This window comes from Lolium perenne, chromosome 3 (genome assembly GCF_019359855.2).
Source record: "Lolium perenne isolate Kyuss_39 chromosome 3, Kyuss_2.0, whole genome shotgun sequence".
NCBI classification, from domain to species: Eukaryota; Viridiplantae; Streptophyta; class Magnoliopsida; order Poales; family Poaceae; genus Lolium; species Lolium perenne.
Window position 1 is genome coordinate 176,258,456 of NC_067246.2, and position 13,289 is coordinate 176,271,744.

General features: G+C 50.4%; 2 protein-coding genes across 2 annotated transcripts; both read left to right on the plus strand.

Annotated features, from left to right (window-relative positions):
• The first annotated feature begins 802 nt into the window (after nucleotides 1–802).
• On the plus strand, nucleotides 803–2,996 carry LOC127342681 (sugar transport protein MST8). The gene is made up of 4 exons (XM_051368670.1): nucleotides 803–983; nucleotides 1,073–1,395; nucleotides 1,590–2,219; nucleotides 2,321–2,996. Exons 1-4 carry the CDS (start codon nucleotides 854–856, stop codon nucleotides 2,774–2,776), a joined length of 1,539 nt encoding a protein of 512 aa, XP_051224630.1. The 5' UTR covers nucleotides 803–853; the 3' UTR covers nucleotides 2,777–2,996.
• Nucleotides 2,997–6,158: 3,162 nt separating this feature from the next.
• On the plus strand, nucleotides 6,159–6,779 carry LOC127339685 (uncharacterized). The gene is made up of 2 exons (XM_051365505.1): nucleotides 6,159–6,504; nucleotides 6,586–6,779. The coding sequence occupies exons 1-2, from the start codon at nucleotides 6,159–6,161 to the stop codon at nucleotides 6,777–6,779; spliced, it is 540 nt and encodes a 179-aa protein (XP_051221465.1).
• The last annotated feature ends 6,510 nt before the right edge of the window (nucleotides 6,780–13,289 follow it).

Genomic DNA, 13,289 nt, shown 5'->3' on the forward strand with positions numbered 1-13,289 from the left:
TAGTTCATTTGAGTTGCAATTGGATCTTCCCACCCGTCATTTGAGTTGCAAGTGGTAAATATGAATTACCGTACGAAAATAAAACCCAAAAGGGATTGCAAAAATGGAATTGAGAGCCTGCCTCGTGCTGAAGAAAAAAGAGTGACATGCTATGTGTATGCATGCAACAACTTATGAAAGCGTGCTGAAAAGTTGGCTCATTAAATGCAAATCCATGAGATGCTCGGTGCATGTGCATGCATGCAGTGTGAACGTTCTTGGCTGCATGCAACTTGCAAAGTAGTAATACAAGCTGTAACACTACGTGATAAAAAGAAAATTGACTCGCTTCGCGAGCGCTTCCACGCCACGAAAAATGATTGCTCGAGCGATCGATTGCCAAGGAAGGGGATTCGGATTGGGATGTGCCTTCTTGGTCTCCCCGTCTCCTAGGTGGCCAGGTCGGGCAGCGTGCTATCGGCACGTCGCCAGGTCGCTGCACGATGTGGCGGGTCCCACGTATCGTGGAGTTGAGGGAATCCAGTGCAGGCCATATATTGTCGATGTGGAGCTCTGCACGCACGGCGCTGGCGGTAGCCCGCTAGATCGGATCATCCTGGAGTGCCAAAACGACACAGCGATGATTTGTACTGCTAGTCGTTTTGGAGACGTTACAGGTATCACCGTATCAGTCCGGATAAGTTACCGGCATGCGTGTGCATATCGTCTGACTTAATCTTATCTTATCTCGTGTAGATTATCTCTAAGTCGAGTGTCCTACTCTATAAATACACGATGCCAAACACATCCGGCCATCCCTCCGTCCTTCCCTCCACGTACTTTCACTTCCTGATCTGAAGCTAAGTCTTGAGCCATGGCAGTCGGCGCTCTTGCCAAATCCGATGGCAAGGACTACCCCGGGAACATGACTGTCTTCGTCTTCCTCGCCTGCCTCGTGGCTTCCTCAGGCGGTCTCATCTTCGGCTACGACATTGGCATCTCAGGTGAGTTTTCACGACGAGCAATCGGCCGATCGGTTCCATTGCATGAAACAGCATCAGAAACTGATTGATCGTTGTGTGATATGATTCAGGTGGTGTGACGTCGATGGACCCGTTCCTGATCCGGTTCTTCCCGTCGGTGTACGCCAAGGAGCAGGAGGTAGTGGAGACGAACCAGTACTGCAAGTTCGACAGCGCGCTGCTGACGCTCTTCACCTCGTCGCTCTACCTCGCCGCCCTCGTCGCCTCCCTCTTCGCCTCCGTCACCACAAGGAAGTTTGGCCGCAGGATGACCATGCTCGGCGGCGGCGTCACCTTCCTCGTCGGCGCCATCCTCAACGGCTTCGCCTTGAACATCGCCATGCTCATCATCGGCAGGATCCTCCTGGGCGTCGGTGTCGGCTTCAGCAATCAGGTGATCATTCGATAGATCTGGACTTGATTACCTGCATGCATGCGTCGAGGTAGATCGGATAGAGATATAACTTAGAACGCGATCCACACCGGATATATCGGATCTTAATACTACTATGCGATAACCGGCTCCATGCATGCATGGTCAGTTATACAAACAGCTGACTCGATCGTACTGACGTGCATATCGTGCAGGCCGTTCCTCTGTACCTGTCCGAGATGGCGCCGGCGAAGATGCGCGGCATGCTCAACATCAGCTTCCAGCTCATGATCACACTGGGCATCCTGGCCGCCAACCTCATCAACTACTTCACGGCCAAGATCTCCGGCGGCTGGGGATGGCGCATCAGCCTGGGTCTCGCCGCCGTCCCAGCCGTCATCATGGCCGGTGGCTCCATCTTCCTCCCAGACACGCCCAACTCCCTCGTCGCCCGCGGCAAGGAGGAGGAGGCGCGCGCTATGCTCCGTCGCATCCGCGGCACCCACGACATCGGCCTCGAGTACGACGACCTCCTCGCCGCCAGCGAGGCTTCCAAGGCCATCGACAATCCGTGGAAGACTCTCCTAGAGCGCCGCTACAGGCCGCAGCTGGCGATGGCCATCCTGATCCCGACGCTGCAGCAGCTCACCGGCATCAACGTGGTGATGTTCTACGCCCCCGTGCTTTTCAAGACCATCGGCTTCGGTGGCACCGCCTCGCTCATGTCCTCCGTCATCAGCGGCGGAGTCAACATGCTCGCCACCTTCGTCTCCATCGCCACTGTTGACCGCCTCGGCCGCCGCAAGCTCCTCCTCGAAGGTGGCTGCCAAATGATCATTGCCCAGGTACGTAAATACACACTCCCAAAAGATTTCAGATTACGCAAAGCTGCATTGATCAACGTTAACATAACACAACTATATTTGAAAATGGCTCTCTCGTGCAGTTCTTGCTTGGTACTCTGATCCTGATCAAGTTCGGAACAGACGGCGTGGCGAACATCTCGCGCTCGTATGCGATCGGCGTGGTGTTCTGCATCTGCGTGTTCGTGTCGGCGTTCGCGTGGTCATGGGGGCCGCTGGGGTGGCTGGTGCCGAGCGAGATCTTCCCGCTGGAGATCCGGTCGGCGGCGCAGAGCATGGTGGTGGTGTTCAACATGGCCTTCACCTTCATCATCGCGCAGATCTTCCTGATGATGCTCTGCCGCCTCAAGTTCGGCCTCTTCTACTTCTTCGGCGTCTGCGAGCTCCTCATGACAGCCTTCATCTACTTCTTCCTGCCGGAGACCAAGGGGATCCCCATCGAGGAGATGGACAGGATCTGGGGAAGGCACTGGTACTGGAAGCGATTCGTCGAAGACGGCGGCAACCGCAAGGTCCAGATGGCATCCAATGCCGTATGACGATCAATCGATCTTAGTTTTGATCTCCGAGGTGGTTTTTGACTTTTAGCTAGAGCCTTGGTCTTTATCAGAGTTAATTACTTTTTAATTAGGCCTTAGTTTCGGGAGAGTGTTAATTACGTACGTGGATTAATATTGCTGTGTGGTAGTAGCATCAATGTACTCCTACCACTGCTGCTGGTCCTCGTAAATAATACTACAGTACTGAAGGTGGCTGCCAGATGATCATTGTCCAGGTACATGACTTTCGTGTTGAGATTGAAGAACGTCATGCAATTACTACAAATGTGCAACAAAATGTTTCATGAACAGGAAATCAACCTTCTGAAAGCATATGTCTGAATTCACGTTTATTTATTAGGAAAAAGTAAATGAATTCTGTTATCTTTTAGTCTTACACATATATACTTCTGACTTAGCACATTGTACCGTCTAAAAAAGACTTAGCACATTGTGTAGTACGAGTAGCTGACTGTTTCCGAACTTATCGATGTCAAAAGTGAACTAGATAAATAAAAATTCTGCAATCAATCATTGAATTTCACCCGTATTCCTGTTTTGTTCTTGCCACTCAGACATCGAAATCCAGTTCATGATTTCAGAGTTCAAAAGTTCAATGTGTTGGTCTGGGTGTGTGGGTGGGGTAGCCATAATTGTTAACTAGGATCCGGTGTTAAAATGTGACACACTTTCCTAATCCTAATTAATCCACGCGCGCGTCACAGTACATGCATGCATCCAATTAGCCTAGCTCTGCAGCGATTAAAAGCTACCGGATGGAGTAATTGTGAATGTACTGTAGCTAGATTCGGTAGAAATCTGTTGGCGAATGAAAATGCCTACTAGTAATTCGATAGGTCTACGAGGAAACCTGTCCTAGATTCTTAAAAGGGAAACGCTGACAATCAGCCGGGGATTAGAAATCTAATCGTCCCTCCGCGCGTGACGCATGGCTCTGCAGCGCATGGCGGGCCCCACCCCATCTTTCTTCTTCACTTTCTTTCTCAGCCACACACACGCGAGCCAACCAACTGCGCCGCCACCCGCACACGCATGAGGAAAGCAACCGCGCCGCCGCCGCCCGTTGGCCGGCCTCGCCCCAACCGCCGTCCTTCGACCGGCCTCCGCGCCGTCTCCTTCTCCCTGGGCTCCTGGACGGCATCCGCGCCGCCGCCTTCTCCCCGGGCTCCTGGCCGGCCTCCGCGCCGACGCCATTGAGGCACTCCAAGCAGCCGCGGCCGCTGCAGCTCGCAGGCCGCCGCGGGCCTTGCAGCTCGCGGGCAATTGATTCGCTCCGCCGCGTTCCACTGGACCCGCCGCCGCGCCCCTGGATCTCACGCCGCCGCGCCTTTGTGTCGGCATGGAGCAGATCATCGTGGCGCTGGAGCTGCCCACCGGTGGGAGAACACGTTGAAGGGGCAGGGGGCACCGAAGACTTATTTTGTGGTGTTGCTACAATTTTTGTGTTCTTTTGCTACTATAGCATATTATTTTTGCTACCATGTCTCCGATGAGGTCTCCAGTGACATCTCCGGCGAGGTCTCCGATGAGGTCGCTTTTGCTACATTTAGCAGGCCTTTTTCGCTACAATATTCTAATTTTTTTGCTACAACATCTCCGGCGAGAATCCATTGAAATTAGTGTTTGCTACATTTGTTATAGGTGTTTGCTACAATAGTATATTTTTCGGCTACAAATTCTCCGGCGAGGTCTTAGGCGAGTCTCCGACGAGATCGGTTTTGCTACAATAGCAAAACCAAGTTGCTACAATCTTTGTGTGTTTTGGCTACTATAGCATTTTTTTTTGCTACTAAGTCTCCGGTGAGGTTTTCGGTGGGTCTCCGGCGACAACTCCGGCGACATCTCCGGCGAGTCTCCGGCGAGACTCCGGCAAGTCTCCGGCGAGGTCTGTGTTTTTAGGTGAAAATAGAGTTTGCTACAATTGAACCGTTTTTTGCTACTTTGGTGCATTATGGTAGCAAAAGTGGGAGAGGAGGCTGGCTGGTTTGATCTAACGGCCAAAAACGTCCCAAATCTGTTAATCGAACGGTTGGGAACCCGGGGGATTAAATTTCTAATCCCCCGGGGGACGCCCAGCACTTCCCTTCTTAAAACAACGGTTTCTTTATAAGTACTCTTCGGCTGGATAGGCAGCATATGGGATTGGCAATGTGCAGATGAAAAGGGAGTCGAATTATCAAGACATTCGGCCGGATCCATTGTATTGTGAGAATAAACTGCAAAAAACTTGGACAAAAAAACTAGATAATGAAAAATTTATGTTGTTGTTGTCCTTTCCGCCCCTAAGAGTGTGCTTCTCTAAGAGATACAGACTCTTTGGAATAGATTTCTTGACACATTGGACCACAAAAAAAGACCACCTTTGAGTGTCTGTCAAATGTGATGTGGTGGCACGCTAGCCAGGCAACACGTGGCACTTGCCGCCGCGGACTGTTGGGCTCGCTGGTGCGCCGTTAACGGTGACGTTGGGTAGTGGGCCCTACCACCGTAGGGAGTGGCGGCACGCTGATGTGGCATCTTGCCACCACCAGCTATGGTGGCATGTGTCAGCACATCCAACAAAATCTGTCGGCACTCATTCCCACACCCTTTTTTTCAAAGGATTCCTTCTATTTTCTTTAGTGATAGCACTAATTGAAGGCATTGTTTCCCGCTTATTTCCTGCCTAATTCTCCCACCAGAATTTGTCGTGTTCTCTATAAAAATAGGCGTCGATATTGTTTGGTACACAAGTGCTAAGGGCATTCCCAACGCGGCGACCCATCTTGTGCCCGCGCGTCCGGATGGGTTGAACCGGACAAAATCCCGGCCCAGCGCGTGGACCCATCCCAAAAACGGATGTTCGCGGCGTCCGTGACGACCCAAAACCGGCCCAAATCTGGGCCGAGTTTGCGTGGCCGTGGACTCCTATCGCTGGCCGCTCGCGTCCTCCCCTTGTCCGCCCCTGGCCCGCCTGTCTGCCTCCCAAAACACAGTCCCCTCGCACACATCTCCCATCGCTCCACCGCCACCCCAGGACCGGCTATTTGGGAGCGCTATCGACGTCGGCCACCATCGGTGAGACGCCGACAAGCGGTGCGGAAGCATAGGACGCGGCCCCACGCTGCTTTCGTGGCATCGTAGTAGAGTCGGAGGATGTCGTCGTCGATGCTGTTGTCGTCTCACCGTCGCGAGACCTCCCGCCGTCAGCAGCTTCGCCGTTGCCGCCAGAGGTGAGCTCTCGTGTACCGTGTTTCCAGGCTGCAAGTCGGCCGGGACAACCATTGCCTGCAGGTCCCTACGGACACGTTGGATGGCCTCCTCCTGCGAGGTGTTCGATGAAATGGGTGATCTAAAATTTGTCCCATTTCATCTGTAGATCATGGGGGACAGCGACGACGAGTACTTCTTCAAGAACTTTATCGACACGTCGTCAGACGAGGAGTCCGACGATGACTTTTTCACGGAGGCTGCGCTGATCATCCACGAGCACAATGTCTCGCAGATCCCCGTGTTTCGGGGGTCCTTGCCGGGGCGCACGGCCGCCTTGGACCGCAAAAGAGAATGTGGCCACGACCAGCTCTTCCACGACTACTTCTACCACAAGACATTGTTCATGCCGGCCATGTTTCGCCATCGTTTTCGGATGTCCAGACCGTTGTTCACCCAGATAATGGATGGCATCAAGGTCCACGACAACTACTTGTGCGCCAAAGTGGATGCAATTGGCAAGGCATGCCTCTCTTCGTACCAGAAATGCACGGTAGCGATTAGGATGATCGCATATGGTGTTGCCGGTGATTTCGTAGATGAGTACACGTGCATGAGTGAGTCGACCTGCTTGGAAGCGATGTACAGGTTCTACAGAGCAGTGATCGGTGCGTTCGGAGAACAATATCTTCGGCAACCTAATGCACACGACACAACTCGTCTGTTATCAATCAACGCTTCCAGGGGGTTTCCTAGGATGCTTGGCAGCATAGACTGCGTGCACTGGGAGTGAAAGAACTGCCCCTTTGGTTGGCAGGGGCGCCCTGTTCTTCTCTTTTCTCGAGAGAATTGGGTATTCGATTTCTCTTCAGAGCCGTTCGAGTCAGTGTTTTAAAAAGCATAGGGTAGGCCTCGACAGAGGGCCCCATTGCTATTAGTTCTAAATATGTAAATAGTAAGAATTCTCGCTACCCGTGTTCCCAATCCAATGAAAAAGTGGCTTCTTCTTAATTTGCTTCGGTTGTCCTCTTCGCTAACCAGAGTATACCACTATTTCTAACCTTTTTAAGAGACAAACCCATAGGAGACAAGGGATGAATGGCAGCTATCGAACGAACTTTGAAGAAAAGAGCAAACCCTGCCTGGATGACTGGAACTAAGGGATCAACCACACGGCCTAACATGGCCCTTCCTTCCCGGAAAGAACAACCCCTACTTCCCCACAACGGCCATTCTAAGGGGTGCACAGTGATTCTTGAAGCTGTTTCTTCACATGACACATGGATTTGGCACTCATTCTTCGGAATCTGGCTCGCACAATGACATCAATGTGCTGCAACGCTCTTAGGTGTTTGATAGGCTAGCGTACGGTTAGTCCCCTGATGTTGATTTTGAGATCAATGGCCACCACTACAACAAGGGGTGCTACCTTGCTGATGGTATCTATCCACCTTGGGCTACACTCGTGAAGACAATCCGGCGTCCCAACTCGGAGCAGGAGGCAAGGATTGCCAAAGATCAAGAGGCAACCCGAAAAGATGTCGAGCGTGCGTTTGGCATCCTCAATCTCGTTGGGCTATCGTGAGACACCCTGCTAGAGCATGGAGTGTGCAAACTCTGTGGGAGGTGATGAAGACTTGTGTAATCATGCATAACATGATTGTTGAGATAGAGCGAGATGATTCACTGTTTGATAATGAGTGGGATGGTCAGGGAGAGTTGGTTACTCCTCAAGGTGGTCCGGCATTATTCCAAGATATCCTCCATGTGCACCATGGAATTCGTATCTAGTTGTACACAACCAGCTCCAGGCTGATTTGGTGGAGCACATGTGGCAACATGTTGGCAACAATGCTGCAAACAACAATGAAGGAAATCCCAAATAAAACAATGCCTAGAGCATTTGTATTGTTTTTACATTTTTTTGAATAATACTTTGTCATTGAATACATGGACAATAAATTTATGTAATAAATATTGAGTATTTAAACTCATTTATATATTCTTTCTGATTTTTTATGCTTTTATAGTGAATTTAGAGGTAAATAGCAACTTCTATGGGCCGCGACCCAAATGTGTCGCGTTGGAACGCAGCGCGTGACCCAAACGGACACACGGACGCGGGGCTCTGTCCGGGTGTCCGTGCGGCCACCCAAACGGCCCAAAACGGACGGCCCAACGCGTCAGTTTGGGTCGCAGCATTGGAGATGCCCTAATACCTTAGCCACCATGAGTGTGCCTTGCTCGGACCAGGATTTTAGACCGGTGAAGGGAAAGAATGCAAGCTTGCCACCGAGGGTGAGAGCTGAGAGGTGTTGGTGCGGCCACCTTGCGAAGGTGAAGGAGGTGGTGGATTTTTAAGTTTGCTTTGAAATATTTCATGAGCGTGAACTAGGATGATGATCCACCCACACAAACAAGTTCATTGCCCTCGAGGCCCGCGGTATGTTCTAACATCATGATGAATACACATATTTGTATGTCATTAATTTTGTTTATTAAAAGTCTTATTTGTGTTTTGCAGTCTCCCCCGCTACTGTGCAAGTTGTTTCATTGGATTGATACGGAGCAGCCAGATTGGGCGCGGTGTGACATTGAGGAACGGCATCGCCGTGCATGGAGCAGCTTCTTCGAGGAGGAGCGTAGAGAGAAGGTTGTTGGATAAAGCGGAGAGAGAGATACAAAAAAAATTAGGGCAGAGCCAGCCCAATACCTTAGGTGAACCAAAAGAGGATGGAGGAAGAGGTTGCACGCATGTATGCGGAGGAAGAGGTGCACAGGAAGGCCCATGAAGCGGAAAAGGAGGGATTAAGAGAAATGGTTGTTGAGGCGCAGACAGCAGAAGAACGCGGCGACAAGACCGGAAAATGACCACGCTGGACGCAGGGCAAGTAGAGTGATGTGTCGTAGTAGCTATGTATCTTAATTTTAGTTATAGTTTGTTGTTGTATCTTAAATTCCACCGTAGTATTTAGCCATATTTTAATTTTAATTCTATTGTATCTTAATTTTGTGAGATGTCTTAATAAAGTAGTGTTGATTTCCCGCCAAGAGTTCGCGCCGAACTTTTCCCGCAATAAGTCCCCACCTAATTTTTCCCTCCCTAAACTTCCCGCCTAATTTTTGCCCCAAAAATTTCCCACCTAATTTTTCCCGCCAGGATCTGCCGCCAAGATTTCCCGCCTTTCCTCTTCCTCGTGTGCTATAAAACCCCTCCCCTAGCGTTCATTTGTTCAAGGCAAGAGTATTCTCTCCAAGATGCCTCCTCCCGGCAATCATATTTTGACTCGTATATGGCTGGACCTCTTATGTCTGCTGTTTGTTCAGTTATGAGTGATAATAACATAGGAAAGGTCCAAGATCTCATCACAAATATGACCCTCCTCGTCCAGGTAGGTAGGCTTTTTTCTAGGCACACATGAATGCCTGGTCGAACTCCGATGGAAATATGACAAGAGCTTCTTAGGTTGCAAGCATGGCTTCCCAAGCATAAACCCAAGAATGAGAAGGAAAGATAATACATTGCAAGGTGGCCTCGGCATTGGGCATCATCGAGCGAGGACGACGAAGAAGTCTTCACGCTGAGGAGCCTGGCCAGGAGCGATGCAAAAGGGAAAGAGCGCTGCATCCGCTAGCATTGACTCCGACGACAATTTCATGGCACCGATCAAGAAGGACAAAGTTGTTTCATCGGCGAAGGGCAAGAGGAAGGGCAAAAGGTGAAGCTTTTAATTTCAGTCTGAGTGTTTATTTGAAGCTATGATGTTGGCAGTATCGATGTATATTCATTTCGATTGTAACTTAATTTTATGTTGTATTTTTTTCATGTCGATGTATCTTAGTTTCAACTATTTGTTGAATAATAATGCAATATGTCCCTCTTAGAAACAAATATACACATATTTCTCATACATAGGTCATACTACATAGATAGAAATAATAGTAATATGACACACTTGTCAACATATGACCCTTATCGACGAGGACGAATGGATCTCTGCTTAGCACCGGGAAGCGACAAACGATGCGGTGGACGATATTAACGCAAACCTCGGTCGTACTCTTCGTCCTCATCATATGTGTGGGTATTATTATTCTATGGTGGAGTTTATAATACGTGTTGAGATTGTGTCGCCGGAGGAATTAAACTCTTGTGCGCTCATAATGTAAGCTCCAAAGAATTGATTAAATATCCCTTGATTATTAGATGTTCCGGCGTAGTATTCATGGTGCATATGCTCAGGACCCTATGGTGGGGTCATGTTGTGGCCGAAACCAGCTACCATATCGGGCCAAGCAGCATCAAAAGATTATTGCGTAGAAAACAGTTGTAGGTAATAGGCATGCATATTTTTATGTGAGAAATTATATATTAAAACTAACGGAACCTGTAGAGGAGGCATATTGTAGTTGAATCAAGCTTTCATCTCTAACTAGGTAGGTTTAAAAGATTGCTGGTTTGTAAATAATATGCATGACTATATTTTGTGTGAGTGATTACTTATTAAATATGAATATACGCAAGTGATTTTGTCCATATGTGAACTCTCTGCTTGGGTGTATGAATATCGTTCCCGAAAGGATTAGATATTCTCATCCTATTTTAAGTGGATAGAAGATGCTATTTTTGTAAATTATAAGAAAAACATACGACCGTATTTAATTTCTGATGTATCTGATAATACCTGTGTGGAGCCATGGCATGGACTACACCTGGGAAAATTAGGGCCAGGTCGATTTTCGGGCTGGGCCTAAAAAGCTAGGTGGTAAAAAGTCAGGTCCAAGCCCGGCCCAAGCCCGACCCAGCCCGGTCGACTATCAGGCCTGTAATTATGGCCCGAATGGGCCTGAATTACTAAAAAGCCCGGCCCGACTAGGCTAAAACGCGTAAAATTGAAAGCCCAAGCCTAGCCTGGACCGATGTTCAGGCTCAAAAATCAGGCCCGAACCCGGCCCAAAGTGCAAGCCTGACTAGGCCCGGTCCGGGTGACGTGGGCATTACCCTTTGGGTAACCAGTATTGCCCTATCCGGTATTGACAAATTGGAGGCCCATGAAGATACCTGAAGGCGAGATGGGCCACTAGGTCGGCGCACCAGAAGATTCCTTGACGGGCAAGACAAGGAAGCGAACAAACAAGGGAAGATTGGATCTAAACTACTGTAAACCTAGTCGTATACGGTTAGATCTCTTGAGACCTGGCCTCCTATATAAAGGCCAGGAGAGGGGCTGCCGAAGGACACGAATAATCTTAGCAATCTTAGCCAGGAAAAGCTTAGAGCTAGGTAACCCTAGCAAAAGCAATCTCGCCTAGATCACAGCCGAACTATTCGGCACCCCATTGTAACCCATTGTTTTCATAATCAAAGAACAGACAGGCAGGACGTAAGGGTTTTACCTCATCGAGGGCCCTGAACCTGGGTAAATCGCTCTCCCCGCTTGTCTGTGAACCGATGTCTCGTGTCAGCCTACGGGATTCCGTCAACCCTAAGCCCCTATCAGAGGGCATTGGCGAGGAGTACCCTCGACAATTGGCGCCGTCTGTGGGAAGCCTGTCGGCACAAGATCGGACATCGGCTGAACCCGTCATGTCATCAGCAGCTTCATCAGCACCATCATCGTCTCATCTGGGAAGCCCGATCCGTTTCGGCTCCTACGAATTCACCCCGCACAGTGAATCGTCTCGCTCCACCTTCTCTGGTCTGCAAGGCAGCATGGACATGGCGTTCGGGAGCGTCCACTACAACGTCAACTCAGAGGGAATCCTCCGGCTACTGGAATCTCCTATCTCCAGATCGACAAGCCCAAGTGCGTCATCAACACCCGACCTTTCGGCTGGCCAGGAAAACCCGTCGAGTCCGTCCGCGCCATCGACTCCTCGATCGGCATCCTCCATGTCGGTTGGATCTGATGACCCCGCGCCCTCGGAGATGACCTCGTACTACTGCGTAAACTGCGACACCAGGCATGGACTAGGATCAAGCGACACGCCATTCATCTGCAACGCCTACTATTCGTCGGGAGAGGACAGCATCGGTAGCGTCGTCCGAGGAGACACCCGAAGAGTGGCGCCCCTCCAAGTCTACGTCGCCAATAGGGGAGATGGAGAACGCACCCCCCGTTCCAGCAGGCGGGCTAGTTTCGGAGATAGCGCCAGCAATGACAATAGTGACCACACCATTACGGAAGAAGAGTGGGCAGCAGCCAAGGCAGCCGTGCTCAACAACACACCTCTTTCGGCAGGAACCACGGTTGGTACGCTCAACGCTTACCGCTCCATATTGGAGAAAAATCGGGAGCGCCTGTCTAAAGAGCAAGCCACCCTTGAGAAACGACTATCTGCGGCAGACCGGTCCAGCGAGCGACGAAGGGCCTCGCAGGGGAGTGCCTCCCGAAGTACCCACGGTGGGGGCAAACATCGATCGAGGATGTCTAGGCTTTCAGAAGACGATGCAAGGGAGATAACATCAAACTTGACCAAGTCCTTTATGACCACGGACACCGCGGGCATGCCACGGCCAAAAACCGTCGCAGGAGCAACAGCCAATCTTGCAGCATACCTCATTAACCAGCGTCCCGAAGGATCCATGGCTCAGGCCCACCGTGGTGCGTTGGAGAGTCTTGCGATACTAGGACATAATCTAGTTCCACCGAAAGAGAAGACCCTGCAGACCAGCGGGTCAAAACATCGCGTAAAAGACGCTCGGGACGAAATCACACAGAACAGGATTGACAAAGCAAGGCGACAACGAGCCATGAGAGCAGAACTTGACAGTGATTCTTCGGACGAGACCCAGGAGAACGACGGCGAGCTTAGAGGAGCCGATTGTCTGAGCTACAAAATTCGGGAGGCGATGCCACCCAAGAAGTTCAAACCTACACCCACCGACGCTGCCAAATACGATGGGCAGCAGGAGCCAAGATCCTGGATAGAGGACTATCTGCAGACGAATTCTCGCAAAAAGGGAATCAGATAGCAGCAATGCAATGTCTACAGCTTTACCTAAAGGACTCAGCACGAGCCTGGCTCAGAGGGCTGCCGAAGGGTTCCATCAAGTCATGCGATGACTTAGTAGAAGCTTTTGTCGCTAACTTTCAAGCAACCTACAAAAGGCCCGTCGGGATCGAGGAGTTACGGCACTGCCAACAGAAGCTGAAGGAGTCGATGCGCGCGTACATCGGGAGGTTCACCAAACTCCTAAATGCTGCGGAAGACGTATCTGTCGACAGGGCAATTGACGCTTTCAGCGATGGCATCCGACGTGAAAGCTATATAGAAGAGCTTGGGCGCAAGAAGCCGAAGA

Bases quoted from the DNA above. Each gene is read 5' to 3' on its own strand.
- LOC127342681 (XM_051368670.1), top strand. From the start codon at position 854: ATGGCAGTCGGCGCTCTTGCCAAATCCGATGGCAAGGACTACCCCGGG. The intron at 1,396-1,589 runs GTGATCATTCGA...CATATCGTGCAG, and splicing joins GTGTCGGCTTCAGCAATCAG to GCCGTTCCTCTGTACCTGTC. The intron at 2,220-2,320 runs GTACGTAAATAC...TCTCTCGTGCAG, and splicing joins GCCAAATGATCATTGCCCAG to TTCTTGCTTGGTACTCTGAT.
- LOC127339685 (XM_051365505.1), top strand. From the start codon at position 6,159: ATGGGGGACAGCGACGACGAGTACTTCTTCAAGAACTTTATCGACACG. The intron at 6,505-6,585 runs GCAAGGCATGCC...GTGATTTCGTAG, and splicing joins CGCCAAAGTGGATGCAATTG to ATGAGTACACGTGCATGAGT.